General features: G+C 33.6%; 3 protein-coding genes across 4 annotated transcripts in view; 2 read left to right on the top strand and 1 right to left on the bottom strand.

The window, feature by feature from the left end:
- PKD (serine/threonine-protein kinase D3) overlaps nucleotides 1–3,267 on the top strand; it is a 41,477-nt gene extending 38,210 nt beyond the window's left edge. For both annotated transcript variants that reach the window (XM_088258767.1, XM_088258768.1), the window contains exons 10-15: nucleotides 405–593; nucleotides 715–863; nucleotides 1,053–1,283; nucleotides 1,767–1,950; nucleotides 2,039–2,221; nucleotides 2,699–3,267. In XM_088258767.1, coding sequence (XP_088114893.1) covers nucleotides 405–593; nucleotides 715–863; nucleotides 1,053–1,283; nucleotides 1,767–1,950; nucleotides 2,039–2,221; nucleotides 2,699–2,901 — 1,139 coding nt within the window. In that variant the 3' untranslated portion in view covers nucleotides 2,902–3,267. The remainder of the gene's footprint in view (nucleotides 1–404; nucleotides 594–714; nucleotides 864–1,052; nucleotides 1,284–1,766; nucleotides 1,951–2,038; nucleotides 2,222–2,698) is intronic.
- Nucleotides 3,268–15,010: 11,743 nt separating this feature from the next.
- On the bottom strand, nucleotides 15,011–17,364 carry Gle1 (Gle1 RNA export mediator). The gene is made up of 2 exons (XM_088258769.1): nucleotides 17,239–17,364; nucleotides 15,011–17,109 (listed from the first exon to the last, which is right to left on the bottom strand). The coding sequence occupies exon 2, from the start codon at nucleotides 17,002–17,004 to the stop codon at nucleotides 15,097–15,099; it is 1,908 nt and encodes a 635-aa protein (XP_088114895.1). The 5' UTR covers nucleotides 17,005–17,109; nucleotides 17,239–17,364; the 3' UTR covers nucleotides 15,011–15,096.
- A 1,050-nt stretch (nucleotides 17,365–18,414) lies between these two features.
- On the top strand, nucleotides 18,415–20,792 carry LOC148310178 (peptidyl-prolyl cis-trans isomerase FKBP5-like). The gene has a single exon (XM_088258791.1). It carries the CDS (start codon nucleotides 18,670–18,672, stop codon nucleotides 19,549–19,551), a length of 882 nt encoding a protein of 293 aa, XP_088114917.1. The 5' UTR covers nucleotides 18,415–18,669; the 3' UTR covers nucleotides 19,552–20,792.
- The last annotated feature ends 749 nt before the right edge of the window (nucleotides 20,793–21,541 follow it).

Here is a 21,541-nt window from a genome sequence, read left to right as displayed (position 1 = left end):
GATATTTTTTTCAAATAAAGATATAGCGAATATCGACTAGGATTATAACAAACAAACAAACAAACAAAATGTCCTTTTTATAATATAAATATTTTTTTCTATTAATATAAATATTTTTTTCTATTAATATTAAATATTTTTTTGCTCAGTTTTGCCTGAATCATCAAGTTTTTTTTTCAATCATTGAAAATTTTACACGAAACAAATCTTTGGACAGACCAGAATTTCGAAATATTTTCAAAACCTCTTATTTCTGATTCAGTGATCCCGTGCTTTGAAAGGCTCTATACTGTTATTTTTATTTGGTTTAACTTTCATATGTAATACCCAATACCCTTTTATATCTAATACCCTTGTCTATTTTCCAACTCTCCTTTTGATTGTTTAAATGTGACTTTTCGTAGACGTGATGCACTGCTTCGAGGTGCGAACGGTGAATGTGGACTACCTGGTGGGCGCGGATCCCTTGGCGCACCTGTCAGGGGGCGGAGTCACCGCACTGCCCCCGCCCGACAGCGGGGTGGGCGCCTACCTTGCCAAGTCCTGGGAGACGGCCATCCGGCAGGCCCTGATGCCCGTCACCCAGCAGTCTGGTAAGAAGTTTTATTTTTATTATCACTAATTGTTGAGATATTCTCGCGGCTATCAATTTTCAATAGACACCACATTGTTAAAGCGGGTTGTGCAGTTTTGATATTGTGACATATTTTCCAGGAGAAAGCAGTAATGGTATGCCGGAAGAACGAGTGACAGACATGTCTCAGCTGTACCAGATATTTCCCGATGAAGTGCTAGGCTCTGGACAATTTGGTATTGTGTACGGTGGAGTACATCGGCGGACCAATAGACCAGTTGCGATAAAGGTAGGAACATGGGCCGCTTATGGTCCTGCAGTATTCTCTATCAAGTCTCTTGAGTTTGGGGATTTTTAAAGCATTTTCTTGAATTTTCTCCGGTAGCTCTTAATTTTTCATGGAAACAAAACTCCATATTACGAAACAAAGCGTATGTCTTATTTACAAGTTAAATATTAAAACTGGGTATTGTTTCAGGTGATAGACAAATTACGGTTCCCCACGAAGCAGGAGGCACAACTGAAAAACGAAGTGGCTATCCTGCAGAATCTGTCGCATCCGGGAGTTGTGAACCTGGAGCGGATGTTTGAGACCCCGGAACGGATATTTGTTGTCATGGAGAAGCTGCGCGGAGACATGCTAGAGATGATCCTGTCCCACGAGAGGGGACGTCTCACGGAGAGGATCACCAAGTTCATCATAACACAGGTAATTGCCAATGTGTTTCACCATTTGAACACATTGTTGTCGGCCGGTTTTTCCATCAATCCTGACCCTATTTATACTCAGATAGTCTGCCGGCAGACCCGTAGTATACTAATAACAAGTAAACGCAAACCCAATTCTGATCTCTCGTACTCTACCAAAAGTAAGCAAATAGAACACTTATAAGTGTCTCCCGCTCACTACCAACAGTATGTAAAAGGTGCTTTTAAGTGTTTCCCGCAAACAATGAATTAAAAGGCTATTTTTATTCATAATGAATATAATAACCTTCCCCATTATTGTAAATAAAAAATGAATGAAATGCATGACACAAAATTTTTAAAATTGTAAAAGTTGACATTCTGTCACATTTTAAATAAATAACTTCTAAATAAATTTTCAAAATGCCAATGTTGTTTTAAAGTAACGGAATAAATAGCAAAATTGTTTGATGTACATATTTTTATCTTATGTGCCATTTTTTAGATTCTGGTTGCCTTAAAACATTTACACAGCAAGAACATCGTTCACTGCGACCTCAAACCGGAAAATGTGCTCCTCTCGTCAGACTCTGACTTCCCTCAAGTGAAATTGTGCGATTTCGGTTTCGCTAGAATTATTGGAGAAAAATCTTTTAGAAGATCCGTCGTCGGAACTCCTGCATACTTGGGTGAGCAGATTTACAAGCCATTTTTTACCCCATTTTTAACACTAATTTTAGAAGGGAAATATTTCATGTTTATAATGTTTTATCGTAGCTCCTGAAGTGTTACGCAACAAAGGATACAACAGGTCCCTGGACATGTGGAGTGTTGGTGTAATAGTGTATGTGTCCCTGAGTGGAACTTTTCCCTTCAACGAGGACGAGGACATCAACGAACAAATCCAAAACGCCGCCTTCATGTACCCGCCCAATCCCTGGAAGGAAATCTCAATAGATGGTATTATTTCTTCTCTAGTCTCATTATTTGTTCAACTTAGTTATAGACAAAACTATATTTAATATTATCACTATGCATTCCATACCGCCAATGTGACATACAAATGATTATACAGAAGGCAAACATTTTTTTTTTAATGAGTTATTTCTTCAAATTAACCCATTTAAAAAAAATACTTGGTTACTTATTGCAATATTACTTAGTTTATTATTATTGCTTAGGGGTGATGTGTAAGTACAATAATTTGATATTAAATCGTATTTGTATATATGTATAAATAACATACTGGAAGCACAAATTCATACATTGTCTGGAAGCACGAAATTATTCATATGAAGTAAAGAATCAATGTGTTGAAGTTATGGATTGAACACATGTTTAGATAAGTATCCGCACCCAATCTGTGGTAAATATAAGGACGTGTGAGTTAATAAAGGTGGAATATTGCGGGATTGACCATATGGGTACTTGTTTCAGCTATCGATCTCATTAACAACTTACTGCAAGTGAAGCAGCGGAAGCGGTTCACGGTGGACAAGACGCTGCTACACACGTGGCTGCAGGACTACGACACCTGGCAGGACCTGCGCACGCTGGAGGGCGCCGTGGGGCACCGCTACGTCACGCACGAGTCGGACGACGGGCGCTGGCTGGCCATGGCCGCGTGCCCGCGCCCCTGACGCCTGCCCCCGCTCTTCATCCTTAGCCTGTTCCTGCCCGACGCCGCGCCCCGAAGGCCCGCCAAGGGCAACAAGAGCAAGAGCGTCGACCGGATAGGCGACGACGCCTCCCCGCACTTGGCTCAGCTCAAGCCCAAGGGCGTCACCTTCCACAGCCGCACCAAGAAATGCAAGAGCGTCGACAGACTGGCCAACTCGGACGAGCGCGATAGGAAAACTCCCGGGTGGAAGAAGCTCCTAACTAAAGCGTGATTGCGGTTACCTTTATCGTGATTTTTGATAATTTCAAGTTTGAAATGGTAATGCTAAAGATAAGTGTTTTTCACAATACACCAATTAGGCTAGGAACTCTCGGTTTACAAAAAAGATTATTGTAGCAAAATACAGGATCAAACGATGAAATATGCCTTGACATCAGAATGTGAATATTGTAGTTGTACACTAGTTCCCATTTCTATTTGACATGTGATAATTTGAGATTATTTTTTTTTACTTCATTTTCATGACAATTTAAAAAAAGTATATCGGACCATTATTCTTATTTGTGTTCGAGACCCGAACATGGATTATTTTTAATGCTTTCTTCAACGCGCTTCCATAAGTGTTATTTGTTTAAATTAATTATAACATGGCGTTTAACTGTTTACGGCGTCACAAGAATACGATCAAAATACGACCTAGTCTTTGAGAATTTTTAACAGTGTGTTTTGTCGACCCAATATTTACATGGGATTAATGTAGTGATAGGTGTAAGCTTGGCTGGCGCCACTTATGCTAGAATAGAACATTAGCATATGTTTTCCACAATTTACAATTTTTATAACACATTTTGGATCTAGAAATTTAAAAAAGGTAATTTTAGTACAGTAGAATCGCGATATAAGTAATCGCGATATATCGAAAAATGACGTATATCGAAAAAAAAAAACGAATTTATTCCCTAAAACTAATTTTTCATACAAAAATGCATTTATATAACGAAATCCCGTTATTATGTATAACAAAATCACTTTTGTCCCGTACGAAAAAGTGCCGATACATTTAAGTAAATTTATAACAAATAAAAAATGTTATGATATAAATATTTCAAAGCCGCGCCGCCACGGCGCCGCGCGGAAATAAAAAATGTTAAGATAAAATTATTCAAGCCGCGCCGCCGCACCATATGCGGATGGTTTTATGGCGATTTTTAAAAGTAATTCAATACAATATCCCATCAGCTTGAGTAATTAGTAATTAGAGTCAATGAGTCAGTGAAATGATTTACTTTAGCAATAATAATTCTTTAGTTGTGTCGCCTACTTTCAAAATCCGCTAGATCCAGTTTTATAAAATTTTAAAATAAATACTCTATCGGAATGCCAGTTGTGGTTTTTATTGTTCAAAATTTTTAAATACTTGAAAACCCCGCTAAAAAATACTTAAAAACAGCGTTGTATTTCAAATTCCGATATATTCATGAAACTTGCCTTCTGACCCATATCGGTCAATCAGAGAGCGGAGATAGGTCAAAAGTTAAGATGACGTCATTATCGATTTGTGTCTCGTGTTTTTTTTTGAGTGCTGAAAAACTTTCCAAAAAAATGGGAAAATTCTCTATTTTAAAATATTTTATATAAAGATAGACAAATCTTTGCAACATAAATGTTATCCGGAGAATTTGGATTTTTTTTGTAAAATCGACTTATGTGGATCTGGCGGATTTTGAAAGTAGGCGACGTAGTTATAATCTCTCTTCTTATTTCAATGAAATTATTTCTGTAGGCCATAAAAATTCTCAAGTATATTCTCTCCCATAATCAGTCCACCTGCTTATCTCAATGGTAGACAATAATAATTCTCAAATTACAATCCATCTTTTTATCTCAATGAAATGATTCTGTTGACAATAATAATCCTCAAATTGCATCCGTCTTTTATCTACATCGTAAGGGCATTTGTCCACTACACGGAATAATTTTACCGTCCGTCCGACACGTCAGTTTGCGTTTTGAAACGACGATTTTACGATCGAATTTACGCGCAACGTGTTCACGCACCGATCAAGAGCTCCGATCCGAAGAAAGATGGACAAAAGCACAAGCCAATCCAAGCCAATCGTCATTTTAAAACGCTAACTGATGTGCCGGACAGTAAAATTACACGGAATTTCGGGTAGTGGACAAGCGCCCTAAGTGGGGCGTAGTGTCGGGTAAGACGATCTGCACACTATTGGACTAGCGGAGTAACGTGTTACGACGTATGACATGCACGCATACTTACAAAGCACGCCACACGCGCAAACACAGAAACGTTTGTGTATTTTTACGATTTTATGTTAGGATTTGATTCCCGATTTTTTCACAAATTATTTATTTCCGTCGCTGCAAATGAATGACATTATGAATAACATTTACCAGACCCAACATTACAAAATAGTTTTATTTAAACTTTAAATATGGCCAATAAAAGCAACTAGGAATATTAAATATGACGGACAATTTGGACAAATACGAATTTGTCCGTTTTATACGGATTTTGAAGGAATAAAGAGATCAAACGGAATTTGAAGGTTTATAACGGAATTTTAACGGATTTTAGGAAATTTTTAGCGACGGCGAAAAAAATTCATCGCGTAAATTTTGGAAAAAAATTTTTTTCGCCGTCTCGTAATTTCGCAATTTCGTAATTTCGTAATCTCAATATCGAAAACTACTCTTTGACGTCTGACAACACTGGCCGTCAGTAGTGTGCAAGCCGTTCTCGTTCTCGGCTTTGGCGGCTACTTGTGATATTATTATTATTATATTTGATGTTATTATTCTCCTTTTTAGATACATATTTACCAGACCCAACATTACAAAATTGTTATATTTCAACTTTAAATATGGCCAGTAAAAGCAACTATGAATATTTACGTTTTTCCTGTTTTAAAATCACATTCTCATATTGTGTACAAAATACATACGAGTATCATCGATTCCCGCGGCACTTTTATCACCGTAAGGTTAATAAGAAAACTAGTGAAAATATGTAGATATTCAGTTCCCTATGGCCCCCTTCCTCCTTTGTTTGCAGAACTTGCGATCTTTTTGAAAAGCCGCGCAACATTTTTTGCAACGGCGCGCAACATATACATACTAAGTATGATTTAAAAAAATTCGTTATATGTGGGAATTCGTTATTACGAATTAATATTTTTTGGTCCCTTGGATTTCGTTATATCGCGATTCTACTGTACCCAGTAACTTCTAGGTTTTTTATGTTTTTTTTTAATATTTACATCAAGAAAAACTAGTTTTTTTTATTGTTTGAACATGATAGCTTTAAACCTACCCCTTGTTCAAAGCTCTGATGAGACTGCCAATATTGTTTCATAGAGCCTAAATTACTAAACGAGGATGTAACCAGATTATCTAGCACCAGTCTAGAGGTTACCGTTTGTTGTTATAATATCGCATTAACAAATTTGTAGAAAGTCAAATCTGGCGGTTTTGCCGGTTTATACATAAATAGTTGCCACTGATTTTAGTGATTTAAATTGACTTTAAATAATGATAAAGTTCAAAATGCTTCCATTTTATTAGTACGTCATACAAAATTATCGATTAAAATGGTGGATTGTAAATTTAGAATCCACTACACCGATGGGTTTTACTTTGGAATGGAGATATTCCCTTGTCGAATAAGCACTTCCTAAATTCACTTGTTGGATAAGCACTGCTAGAAAATATTTCCATGATAAATAAAATTTATCTCAATTGTTATTTTTTTTCATATACTCAAAAGGATCTTTGGTGGCGAAGATTCGTATTTTCTAACCATTAAGTACTGAAGGAAAAACACCAAAAGAAAATTCTACGTATGGTACCCTTGGTTAGCCTGTCGGGAATAAGGTCGACAATGTTGCATTCGCTATTAAATGAAATATAAAAATGTGCAAATAAACTCGCTCCTTACAAAAAATGTTTAGTGTAGATACATTATACTTTTCAATAATTCACTCGCCGACAGCATTTTAGTATTGTATAAATTCAAAAAATGTTAATAAATCTGTATACCTCTAAACTTGCCAAATCCTTCTTTATACATTTCTTCTATTATGATAATAATTACTTATTGATCTTGCGCTTTTATAACATCTTTTTTTAAATATCTTCATAAAAATTATGTTTTTTTTATTATCATAATCATATTTTATCATTATTTTATATATGTTGAGCTCTCAAATTATTTTTTTATAGTATAGTTACTCAATATTTTGATGTTTACACATACTTAATACATACTAGCGGAACTAATCTCTTAGCTTAATCATTTATGTATTATGTTTGTAATATAATTTGATGCATTTCGTGGAAAGGCTAAAGTGTGGTATCAGGAATTACGATCTAGTAGTGAATCTAGGGGGCAGAACTGATAAAGCTATTTATAGCGTATTGTATACATGTATGTATATGTACAAAATGGTAGGATTTGATTCCTTTTAGATGTAACTATTATTTCTTGTTCTTTCTCTGTTGTGTTGTGGCCATCGGTTTCCTATTGCTTCCACGTGTAATATATAAGTGCCTATCGTTTTTCATTTTATAACGCATTTTTGGCATTAACAATTTAATGATATTTAGAGAGCCATCAGCTCAAAAATCAGCATAGGGCAGTGTTTCTCAACTTGGGTCGCACAACCTAGAGGGCAATTAGAATGTTTTGCGACAATTCATGAAAATATTCTAAATATTTATAATTTTTTTTAATTGAAAATTATTACTGTTACATTTTAAAAAGACGATTATGGTTGTCATTCCTGTGTTATGTTCAGTGTATAATTCTTTAGTGCTGAAAATGTTAAGTTATTGAAAGAAAGGAAATTTTCTGGATATCACAAACCATGGAGATCTAAGATTAAAATCGATCAAATTACTACCTCATACAAAAGCTCTTTGTAGCGCAAGGATATTTTACAAACATCATAATGAATGTAAACACAACTAGTAAAAGTTCAATTGAAAATTGGAATGTCTGCAGTCTGCAGGTAGGATATTAAGCATACTAAAAATACATCGTAAACACCCAAACCAATTGAAAATAAATCTTCCTTAAATTTATTTTGCAATTGGAGAGCAGCAAACCTGCAACACTAGTTTCGCAGTCGAGCGTCATGCCACCATCAACAATTTTTTTATTTTGTTAAGGGTGGCATGGCCCGAGTAAGGTTTTAAAATACTGGGGTTGTAAAAGTAATATTCTCGTTCTGTTAATAATACTCTTTGTATTTTTTTCACATCAATTTATGCAAAAATATAAAATCTCTAAGTTGGCAAATGCTAAACACTGAGAATATCATAGGTGTATTTATAACATAATAATATGGTAACATGACTGTATTAGACGATAGGGGGTTGTGTAGTTAATGAAATTTACCATATTGGATCAGCAACCTGCTGATTTTTGTAACTCTAATATATGAACAGACATATACGGGTAGTATAAATGTTTTTGCACTTGACCTTTTGTACTTTATCTTATTTCCTATATTTTTCGCTATTCTTCCTATTTATGCTTCTTATGACATTACGATTGTATGTTTATCTAATATGTAACTATTAACATTCCAATGTCCTGATAATTTTAATTTATTTTTATCAATTTATTTGTCATTTTTGTTTGACTGATTTTTTTTTTAACTTATGCAATAATCACTTTTTCTTTCTTTAGCACTAATTATCTTTTATTCAAATTTTCATTTCTGTGATATATATTTATATATGTTTTTAAATGTAAATCAAAATTTGATTTCTTAGTTCGTTGAGTGCCGATTACTCGATATTGTCATTGTAGTCAGCCTCTAGGTTGACCTAGCAATATCATCTTTTGTTGATATATATGGACCATTCTACTCATTCTATCAACCTTATCTTAAATGTATCTTCATTTGTTCATCATTATTTAAATGAATCCAGCAGCTAATTGAATTAATGATTCCAAGAATCAAGACAAGATTTTTTGTTACATAAAATCAAAACTAGGATTATAACCAACCCAATATTTGAAGCGGAAATAAGAACACCGCTGAACTGTCACAATTATGTTAACATGTGTTACGTTTATATGCTCACTTTTGTACGCCGGTCATGCAAATTTTCCATGTTCATACATATACTATTATACTAGCTGAGCTCAATGTACTTTTGAGAGTATAATTTTTGAAAAGTTGAGAGACATCTCTTGGGATAGTTATAATATTCTAAAGATAAGACAATTTTTTCAAAATATTGCAGAACGCCGGGCCTCGTCATGATAATACCTACCAGTAGATAAAAAGTTAAAGGACACATTCTGTAAATTATATAGATAATATAATTTCATTTGATTAAAGCTTCCAATGTACATATTTTAACTGTTATAATAATTATTATATCTCTCTGTGTTCACATGTCTGCTTGTATGCACACAATGTGACCCTATCTATCTTACCAATGTACTGTACATACGTATTTGTCTATTACATATTATAGTGAACTAATTCTACACTTACCTTCCTATTTGTGTGTTTCAATGTTGTGCGTTTACGTGACATAATTAGTGTATTTGTTTTTCTTTATTGTGAATCAATGTTAGAATTATAGATGAAAAAGGGCCTAATTGTATACAAACTCAACTTAATTGTAAATGTCTTTCATTTTAACAATTAAATGTAGGGAAAAATATGTAGCTTTATTATCTTAATTTCATTGAGAATCTCTTAATAATTTAGCTTTCACCAACACTTTCCTAAAATGTTTTAGTTAATAAATAAAGCTTAAGCGGAATCTTAACTTAAAACATAGAATATTTAAATTAGATTTATCAATGTCTTGGCACAATGACCAATTTTTTATTTTTGTTTTTTGTGACTGGTAAAATGATTCACGATTCCAAAAGACTATGTTTACATGAAATTTAGAAATTTATATGATGTGCATTTGCATGTTTGGCTAATTTTTGTCTTCCATAATAATATGAAGTAACCTTCTTTTCTTGCAATTATTTTTAGTTAAATAAAACATTTGTTGCTTTTTTATAATTTATTTAAAAGTAGAGATTAATACGACCAAGCCTGTAACAATGGATAATTTTTTTTATTTTCATTTATATCATTCAAAACATTAAGAATATTTGTAAGGATAAATCATTTTAGGTACTATTTACAAACTAATGTATTTTATATTGATTTTTACATATAGATATATAAAATTTCAAAACAGAAAAACAGAATCAAAACAGTTTTTTAATTTATTTAATGAAATTTGCAAAAGAGAATCATTATATTGTTTCTTCGGATTATTTTGAAAAATAGGGTATTTTTTCTTGTTTCATAGCAAATAAATCGGTATAAAAATCGCAAAATGATTGGTTCAATTCTTATTCAAATCCATGAAGAAATAATGGATTTAACGTCATTTATATTTCTGCCACTAAACAAACATTTGAAGAACGCACGGTGCAGCGCCTGTGCATATCTTGCTGCACGAGTTACCTACAGTTTGTTACCTGCGATCTACATTATGTTTCTATGACTACAGAGTTGGTGGAGTATTTGGTATCAAAAGCGAGAACTAACAGGGGTAGGATTTTTCTGCACTAGTTTTAATAGCATTGGTTCCAGAAACACCCTTCCCTTTAATGATGCAATATGCCAACGACACATTGAAATGCTGTATTCCGATAACCGAAACATGCATATGAAAATGATATTACTCCTAGTGAGAATACCCTATTGTTTAAAATACTTATATCGTCTAAAATGATATAATGTTTATCAACAAATATTGGAATACTCAGGTTAAGTAGTATGACATATTTCACATAGGAGATCTTTTATATCGATTGGCCTTTTTAATATTCGCTAAAATAATATAGAAATCCTAATTACAATATTTGATTTGATACTGATACCAAATATTTTAATATGTTAATACACGAAACTCCTTAAAAATGTAATAAGAGAGTTATAAAAACGCTTATGCCTGACATCTGTACTCGCACCTACTCACAAGTGACTGCAGCTATCTCATTGCGATGTCAGTGTGTGTCGGTGAAAAATAATTATTTAAAATGTAAACAATTCATTACAACGAACTACAATACTAGGAATAAAAAAATGACAACAAATATCTTTATTAAAAAATATCAAAACATTAATCGTCTACTCTACGAAAATAATATCCAAATATATTTATTGGTATACAAAAAAAATCACAAAACTTTACCATTATAAAGAATCATAAATTGAATTATTTAATCATATACTTTAATTAATCTGAAATATAATTAAAAAAAAACTAAACATAAAAAATACGCATATGTATATGACAAGCTGTCAAAACTAATTATTAAAGTATTTTCGAATACCTACTTTGTTGTGAGAATTGCAAGGTTACAGCCGATAGGTTGTGGATACAGATCCTGAATGATGTCAGTTACCAGACTGTCGCCGCGGACTTTCATACAAAACCAGATGAGTTTCGTGTATCAACATACAAAAGTATTTGCCAATGTACATCTGAAAATGATAAATTTGATCGTAATAATGCCTAAAATGGCGACAGTATGTATTTTTTGTATAGAAAAACACCACACAAATACTATTTCAATTATATTGGAGAAAAAGGACATGAAATTATATTTGAAGGTTGTGCAGGAGGAATGCTTGATATTTGAATATATTAAAAGAAAATAAATTAGTGTTAAATGTAATTAATTTTAAAGAAACATATGGATAATAAATTTAAAGTGTTTGTTTACATGTGTAATGCGTCTGTGTTGTGAAAATACGTAGTTGACTAATTATTTGCATTGTTAATATTGTTATTTATTTATTGTATACGTAAGAATTTGTACATAAGTGAAAATGTACATAATAAAATAATGCATTTAACTATTTCATCAAAAAAATGCATACCAAAAGGTGTAGATTCTAGAATCTGCTTTTTTCAATACAATATTTGGTGTACAACATTACTTAACAAGTTTACCTAAATTAGTTTGACCGTTTGCAGGATGGAGAATTAGTGCTTATGATTCAATATTAAATGTATTATTTACCTAATTTTAAATGTCGTACACAAATGCGCTCATTTCGGGAATCATTTCTGTCTTTTAAATGGTCAAATAAACAATAATTTATTAGTAAATTTATACAAGACGATAGTACGATTAAAATAATGAAAACTGAGGGCTTTTAAGTACAGCTCCAGAATATGTTGCCTTATTGTAGTAAATTTGGAATAAAACCGATTTTATTGTTTCTGTCAGTCCGATATAATGAAACTCGAAGCAAAACTCGCATACTAGTATTAGTTCTAAATAAAGCTATTGTTTTAATACATAAGAAATTTACAAACATTTTAAACATATACAAATATATATATGGGAAAGGGTACGTTTAAATAAATATCCCCTTTTAAGCAAACTTTGTTTTATTTCTGCATTACTTATTTTATAATTAAATTATTCACATTCTAAGTGATTTTCTAAAGATGTCTGTTGCGCACAATTTAAATATATAAACTGCCGGTCGTCACCCACTCTCAGCCCCAGTCTCCTACCCTTTGTAAGAGGGAGGGACAGCCCGCTCGTGCTTCGTTCGCTCCTTTGCTAGCCCTGAAAAGGGCCTTTCAGCAGTCCTGGTCCGACTCGCTGATGCAACAAGAGGAGACGAAATCAGCTCGAGCCAAATTTCCGTTTGAAATTATCGTTCACCTTAACAGTCTTGAAAAAGACTTTCTAGCGATCCTGGTCCGACTAGCTAGTTCGATAAGGTGAAGCGATGAAATCTCAGGAGAATTCGGCGGCAGGTACAATCAGCGAGAAGCGGCGATTTCACAGCGAAAGGAGAACACAGCGAGGTAAATGAAAACACGGAGGTTGACTTCAGACTGATTTATTTAGAAAAATATCCCCTATATATACCCGCTCTGGGTGCCTTGCCGCAGCCCCGCCCGGCTGCGCCTGACCAATCGCGGAGCCTATTCTACGTCGGCTGCACTTCCAAAAGATGTCCGATACAATGTCTAAATTATTCGTTACGCCTATTCATATATGCTACTAACAATTATTTTCACTAACCAATTGGAGGAGAGTACTTATTCGTTTTAACAATATGTACCACTAGTTGAAAAACTACAAAACCAGCTATCATCATGTGAATTGATTGTGATTTCATTTTTATTTACAATATAACTTTTTAAATTTACCTTTATGTACAAAAAACAATTTACTTCATTTTTCTAAATCATATACAGTTTAATTTGCAAAAACTTGCTCGCCGATAGGGTTATTCATTGTTAATGGAATCAATTTTATGAAAGTTATTTTACAAAGGTATTTTGTAATATGTTTATTGTTACATAATTAAAGCAACTTTATTTTTTTTAGGTAAAGCAAAAGTCATAGCAAAATATATAAACAAAAAATATTCAACTTGCTGACCTGCTCAATAATAAAATATTATCATCTTACTTACTTTGTGCATTGCAATGTAACAGAGCGTATCAAGCACGTTCGGGTGAATGATCTGTCACACTGTCACGGCAAATTAACATCTACAGACTTGCTTGAAATAATGGCTATAATGGCCATCTTCCAACTTCTTTTGAGATCTCAATCAGCCTCAGTTATGTTTGTATCATATTCTCAACAGACATGTTCCACGTCTTACTTAGAACTCTTTCAGATTTCAATTTAGTATGAAATGTGTAGTATTTTCTCCTTTATTTTTGTTGTTGTTTAGTTTGTGTTGTGCCGAATGGATAAAACTTCCCGAAATAAACATGGAAAGTGTTCCCGATGAATCGCCGTACAATTTTAATAAGTCGCATGGCGCCAACGAGAACCTACTATTTGTAAGAGTCGAGGTTGAAAATAACCCAAATCGCATTTATTACAATGATTCTTTGGCTAAATCACAGCTATTTACAGAAAATTTTTCTTTAGAAACAGAAAAAACTCCATTCCCTAATGAAATATCTAAATTAAACAAAAACATGACTCATCCTTTGAGTGGCCAAATAATAACTAAAGTTGAAGAATCAAACAATCAGAAAAATGACGAAAATATAAAAAATCCTTATAAACTAGAAAATACACAAAAATTAATAAAATCCAATAATTTTAAAATATCCTACATCACCAATATTATAAAGGCAATCCAACAAAATATAATTGAAAAAATCCCCAGAGCACTGAAAGGAAAAATTAAATACTTAAAAGCTATACATGATAATATTCTTATTAACATCGGTAAGTGGTTATAATAATGTAAAAGGATTTCTATTTAAAAATAAACTGGATGATTTAATATATATGTAATATGTAATATATGCAGTATGTAATATTGGATAAAGTTCTATGCAGAAAATATAAATTATATGTACATTAATTAAAATGTTTTAAATAAGTTTTTTTTAAAGAGCAGATTCAATAGTAGTTGCTTTTATTTCGTAGATCTACAAATAGGAAAAATTTGGCCCCGGAATAGAATAGAAAAGAGAGGAATCAAAGGTGAAGATAATCATGTTGATTTCCCATCTTCGGAGATGGCATTGATGACAATTAGCTTCCTGACGTTTGCAGTTTTTCTTATCAAACTGGTTATGGTATGTATTTTTAAGGTTTACCCTAATGAAATATTTCAATAACAAAAATTGAATACAGTTGTAACATGAATGTATGATTTGCTAATTCCAGCAACTGATTAACGTATTGAAGGCAAAGAAAACGATGACTTTTGCACCGATGGTAACAGCTATGGGAAAATCTTTTCCTGACACTAAATTTGAAGTCGGCATTGGCGACGAAGCAACCGCACGTATACTACACCTTATGGAGGATTTTAAGCAAAACTGATCCATTTATTACATTTGAGTCTTTAAATTAATTTTGAATGGTTGTATTAAATAATGGCATATATTATTAAGACTGATATTATAATTTGAAAAATGCTTGATTTAATTGTTGAATTATTTAAAATATTAATTAATTTTTTTTTATTTTACAATAGAATAATGTAGCAATTAAATTTTTATTTTATTTTTGATACTATAAAAGTAGGTTTGGTCGATAAAGGTTTTGTAGAAATAACATAAAAATATTTGTAATAAAAAATAACACTTTATTACACTAACTCATAGATTATTAAAAAAAAGTACACACCTAGAAAAAAAATTATGTAACAAATTACCAAAGTCTTTCAGAAAGCATCCCTGCAGGAGGAGCTATATTACCTTCTTTAGTAACATTTTGTAGAAAAACCTCTAATCTAGTTTTGGGACCTCCTTCGTCAATCTTGTCAATTTTCTGTCGGTAGTCGGTCAATAACATATTTAAAACTTTAACAAACTGTTGCCGGTAATGCTTGAAGAATTGGAAACCGCAAATTGTTAAGAAATCGTACAAGAGCGTGGCGCTGATGTCAGCTTCGGGTTCCAGGTTTACGAAGGCGGCCATCCATCGCCAGGCGTGGGCCAGTCCCTGCGGGTGGGGGCAGTTCACAGAGTGCGGCATTTTAGTGACCCAAATAGCGGCGCACAATCTGAATATACCCGACATTCTCTTGAGGAACTTGTCCTGCTTCTCTACAGAGCCGTCGTCGTTATATCGGTATCCTCTCGCCTTGTAGAACTCTTCGTCGGTCTGGCCCTGGCACTGCGGCATCATCATGGGAATCAGGTACGGACATTCTCGGTGGAAGTGCGCGAGGATCAAGTTGCCGAGGTCGGGAAAGCGCGCCCACAGGGCCACCGCGACAGATGCGATGGCGAATGCGGCTTCGGGGCTGCTGGAAACCAGCAGGTCTCCTTGGCGCACGAGTTTGCGAGCGAGGAGGTCGGTGCAGTAAGCCACGCCCTGCGGATGCACCGCGCAGGACACGACCACGTCTCCCACTCGAACGCGGTCTCCGCTGAGGAGTTTAAGCAATTTATCATATTTGTCTTTAAGGTGACTACCGCTCACTGATGAAATGGCGTTGACAGGAGTGTTGACAGCTTTCTGGCAGTCGAATCTGAATTTTTTTAGAGAATCATCTTCCAGTAAAGATCTGTAACTCGCTTCGTAGCTAGCCAAGAATTGCTTCAGTTCTATGTAGAAATTAAGGGATTTTTCGCTGCAATACTTGACTTTAGAAGGTTGTTGTACAGTAGCTGGTTTTACATTGTCATCAGTATCGTTTATTGATGGTACATCGGCAGGTTCAATATTGGTTACAGACACTTTTTTTTGAGTTTCAATTTTTTCCTGTAATATTTTTTTAGCGGCGATATCCAATGCAATTTTGAGTTCTTCGATAATTGACGTTTTTAAATCTCTCATTTTGGAGATGAGAGATGCGGCTTTGTCGACATCTCCCTCTGTAATGGAACCTGATTTACATCTTTCCGTAATCAAATTCATGGAAGAGAGAACGGAGGATAATGATGGTTCAAACTTTTGTAAAATAGTAGAAAATAAAATATTATCCGAAGTACTGATACTAGTTATTTCTTCATACAGGGAGCACATTTGTGAATGGTAGTTGTTTAAATTCTCAAATAAACGAGTTGATTTTAGCTGCTGTTCTAAAAGGTTTTTCATTCTTTCGGAATGTGCCCGGTTTTCGTCATCCAGCTTCTCTTGCTCCAGTCGGGCCATCCTATCTCCGAGAGCCAGTTCTTGAAGTATTTCTATTTCCCTATTTCTACGTTCTTGCGACCTCTTCTCATACTCTAGTTCTTGTTGGTGCCAGAACTTGGTCATCATTTCAGCCCTCTTGGCTACCATTTTGTTTAACATATTGTGGAACATAACATCTGCCGCTTCTCTCCGTTTTAATTCACATTCGTGGAGTATCTTTTCGTATGTAAAATCACCATTATGTACTTTAGGAATTTGACCTTTTGGGGAGGTTGGAGAGCTCGCCTTAGTATCATTATAACCAGCTGGTTTTGAGGAATCTACAGTATCAGAATTACCATTGAACTGGAAACAATCTGGACCGATTGTCGTTTCGTTAACATAAGGGGCTATTTCAATAGCGCTTCTGATTGCTGATATTCTTAAGCTTTTGTATTCATGGTCTACATCTGAAATTCCGTGGAGGCGAGACATATTTCTAAAATGTGTTTCCTGATATCCAAAAAAATCCGTTAAAAAATTGTCTCCATGTAGAGATTCATGTGCATAATAAAACCAAAAGCTTCGCCTCAGAAGAAACTGAAAGCAAAAAGTAATTCAATAATTTATATGTAATCTGCAAATTACCATTTTTGTTTTGTTTTTAAAAAATATATACCCCATTTTTTAAAAAGGTTGAAGTTGAAGTAAAGAAATAATAAAACATACCTTAGATCCTATCAATCACAAAAACAGATTAAATGTTTTATTTATTTTGGTTGATTCATTTTATTATCTCAAAACATAACCAAAATATATATCTGTCAGTCATTTTCATCCGGCAGTTTCGCAGTCAAGTTGGTACACAGCACAGACTCTACGTTGTCATAGACAAGATATGCGTTGTCATAGACTACCGTTCGTGTGCGTTTATTTAGAGCGTTCGGAAATATTGATTGGTGCTTGTAGAAAGCCTGTATTCGTACGTATTCATACGAACAATTTTTGAAGTATGAATTTTATTAAAAGCAAACTGGGAAAACGAGTCTTATTGATGAGAACCTGGAAACGAGTAAAAAATGACGATGAATAAACTTTACTTGATCAAACTGTCAAAGGAGATGTAAAGACACTATTCGCAATAATGGTATTATTCGCAATTTATAGATACCTTACTTTGAAGAGATTTTTTTATTATCTATTAATTAAGTACTTATTATGTGTGAAATCAACTTAAATTGAGTGTATTTGTCATTTAATAAAGGTCAAAAATTATAATAAAGGTGTGCTAGAGTTGCAAATAGATTCGGCTCGGAAGACAAAATAATAGTTGTGATATAATATTTATCCCTTGAGTCCATAAGTTTGCCAACACTGTGCTAGACTATTGATATCCCTATGGCTGTAAATTACGAGGTTTTGTGGGCGTACCTACATCCTATAAATTGTGTCTAGTGGATCTAAAAGTAGAAATTTATAGGTCGTTGTTTATGGAACTACATGAATAATTTTGTAGAAAAATGCAACGCTGTCGCCCCCCAGGAATTTTCCAGATGAATTTGTTTAAGTACATAAAATTGATAGAGGTGCTCCTTTTTGTTTAAAAATTAAAAATAGATTTATATCCTGCAATTATTTTTAGAAACGACATAAAGGAAGTTAGTTGCATTATTCACCGTTCGATACTAGTTTGCTCAATCTAATTTTAGCCCATTGAAATGAGGATGCATTCCAAAATACTGTCGGAATAAACTATTAAATATTTTTTAAATAAAACTTTTATTTAAACAACCAAAAAAATAGGGAATAGTTTATTAATTTCCATGACAATTTTAAAGTTAGCGTCGTTCGTGTCACTGATCAGTTGAACAAAGCATGACGATCGCTCTAACTAGCTGAACAGTCTTTGAAAAATAGAAAACAAACTGTCATTGTCCATTTTCGGTGTTTTCGTGTTTTGACATTATTGTATTGACGACTTTCGGCATTGACGTTTGATAGTTAATAACATAACAATACGTACATCTCAGACCGGCGTTGCTTTCAAAAGAAAATTCAATTCGATCACCAATGTTAAAAAACATCTATATAATTTTTTTTGAAAACATTTTCTTACGCTCACTGAAATTATAGTTTCTATCAAATTGATTGCACGCCGCTATGGAAGTTATGGAGGGGAAATATATTGTTTTAAGTAATTTAAAACACAAGATAATAAAGAAGCGGATTATCGAATCTGGTAATTTTTCCACTACTCCCCTCGAGGGGTCATCTTGCAAATTAACAATAACGGATATTAATATAAAAAAGGAAAATGTAAGTTATCACGGCGACGAAGACAGCACATTCTTAAGCAGAGATTTCAGTGGATCGTGGACTATCGGAAAAGCTGCTTCATATATAGATCTCGATTTGGAAAGATGCCTCCGTCATATGTTCCTGAATGAATCGAGCATACTGAGTATAACTTACTTAGATAAACAACAAGTGTCCGCATTAGAAATCACTTGCAAAGTTACAATTGAAAGCATTACCGAGGAGCAGTTATTTTGCGATTGGCATTGGGCTAAGAAGGTCAGCGAGGCAAGATCGCACAAAGACGACGGTGTCAAACTCACCAAGGAAAAGAGACTCATTGAAGCATTCAGAAAATTTAGTAAGGCGTTGAAATTTCTTCTGACTTTGGACAAAAACGAAATGGAAGGAATAAGCGAGGAGGATATGGACGCTGTCCAAAACTTAAAAGTGGATCTGTATAATAATTTGGCGTTTTGCCAGCTGCAATTCAGCGAATACCAGGCCGTCATGGATCTGTGTGACAAAGCTTTGGAGATCAAGGGGAGCAGCGAGAAGGCACTGTACAGGAGGGGATGTGCTCGGATGGGATTGGCGGACTGGGAAGCCGCGTATACGGACATCTGCCAAGTGCTGGCCCTGGACCCCAGTAATGCTGCGGCGAGGTGTAAGGCTGCCGAGTTAAGAGAGAAAGTTATCCACATGAATGAAGCCTATAAAAAAATGGTTAAAAATATGTTTGTTTGATTGTGCTTTAACAGAATACCATCTATCTTCACGTCTAAGCGTGTGGCCAGTTTTAAGGCTGCGTGTGATGTGAAATTCTGAAAGATAGTTCATCATAATAATTTTGCAGATGGATTGCTCAAATGTTTTAATGGCAGTGTAGATATAATTGTAGGTGACATCACCTTAATGTATCTAGTTGCGTGTTTTGCCACCTGAGCGCTTGTGTCTTCATCAGGCAAGGCAAGTATGGAGAAACTTCTCCACTGTTGTTTTCCACCTGATACACTATTATTAAGGATCTTAATCTTGATAAAATATGTATTTAAGGAATCAAACGCACAAGTTTTAAATAATGATGATATATGATAGTGAGTACTTAATTAAATGTTAATTATTTTTTATTTGTTAAAACTTATGACTAACCTATATCAGGAAGAAGTTCATGTACATATCGCTCACTCCTTTCAAGAACGTCATAAATCAAAAAACTTGATTTTTCAGGAGAACATTTTTAAAGTTCAAACATAAAATACAATGTATTAAAAATAAATATCAAGCCACTTATTTAACTTTTTACTGTGCAACAGATCTTTTTAGGTAAAACCTGAATACTTTTTCTCCATTTGAAAAATATTTAGTATATTTAAAAAAATAATTAAAAAATCAAAAATCTTCAAAATGCAAAAATAACACTTTCTGCCCTGTAGCGGGTAAATATTAAATTAAAAATATGCCTCTTTTGCTGGGATATAGTACATATTCTGGGCATTACGAAAACATGCACAACTCTTGACAATTTTTGATTTATGACGTTCTTGAAAAGAGTGAGCGATATATGATTAAATCTTCTATTTATAGGTTGCGCGTCTTATTATTTCAATAACATAAAATGATTAAAATAGCTTTTCAGGAAATAACCACAAGTTATAGTTAGAATCTTATAAACCAACATTGACCATTATTTGATTAGCTTTTTGGTAAAAATGATAAAGTGAAAGTATAGAAAAAAATACCCGCAGTATGGTCATGCCTGCATTTAAAATTTAAGGACATATAAGTATGCCCGAATAGATACGGCAGACCTCCCTAAAAATCCTCCGAAACATTATTCTCAGTACAATTTATTGTATTACTATTTCTGTATAAATTTTGAAATAAATTTATTTTTCTTATGTGTACTTATTGTAAATTGAATTTCTAAAAACATCTAGACTGAAATGATATTTATATTTTTGTCATAATAAAGAATGATTCATTTATTGTTGTTGTATTTTTTTATTATTATTATCATTAACCGGTAAGCCGTGTCGCCAGGTCGCCCATATAAAATTAGCCTGTAAACCCGCTCATGTTTGTGCTGGTTTCTAGCCTATGACAAGCCTTAATTTAAATAATCAAAAAATTGGAACAAATATGTACATTGATTAAAGAAAACGCTTGTTTTTTACCACTTGAGTTTTATTATAGACTACATGTTTCAGAAGTTAAACTTCCATCATTCAGGTCTGTATAATAACTAAAATATAAAATTGTTCTATAAATAAGGAGAGGGGAAAGTTAGGGGGAGGGGGTTAATCAAGGGACGGAGTTTGAAAACAAAGGAAAAATGGAAAGCAAAGGTGAAGAATTTTGAAACAATATATTATTTAATAAACTATTATTAGAATTTAGGTTTTTTTGGATTTCTAAATTTTCAAGACAATTCATAATTTGGCCTTTAAAAACAAGTGTTTTCTTTAATCATTGTAACATGTCTTACCACAAAGTTAATGCCGAAACAATAAATAAAATATGTACATATTTAACACTGGTAGTGACATGACAGTGAACATATTTGGTAAGTATTCATAATATCCTTTTAAAAAAAAAATTATAATTTTGTCTGGTCTTACTTTTTTTAAAAATGATACGGCTTACCCCCTATCACTTTTAAGTGCTAGGGGGTAAGCCGGGTAAAAGGGTTGATAATATTAGTTTTTAAGGAGAGAAATGAAAAACATTCTACAAA

This window comes from Brachycentrus maculatus, unplaced genomic scaffold, assembly GCF_059751285.1.
Source record: "Brachycentrus maculatus isolate JH-2025_06_01 unplaced genomic scaffold, ASM5975128v1 h1tg000104l, whole genome shotgun sequence".
Taxonomy (NCBI): Eukaryota; Metazoa; Arthropoda; class Insecta; order Trichoptera; family Brachycentridae; genus Brachycentrus; species Brachycentrus maculatus.
The sequence above is the reverse complement of the archived record's forward strand: the minus strand, read 5'-3'. Positions and strand labels throughout refer to the sequence as shown.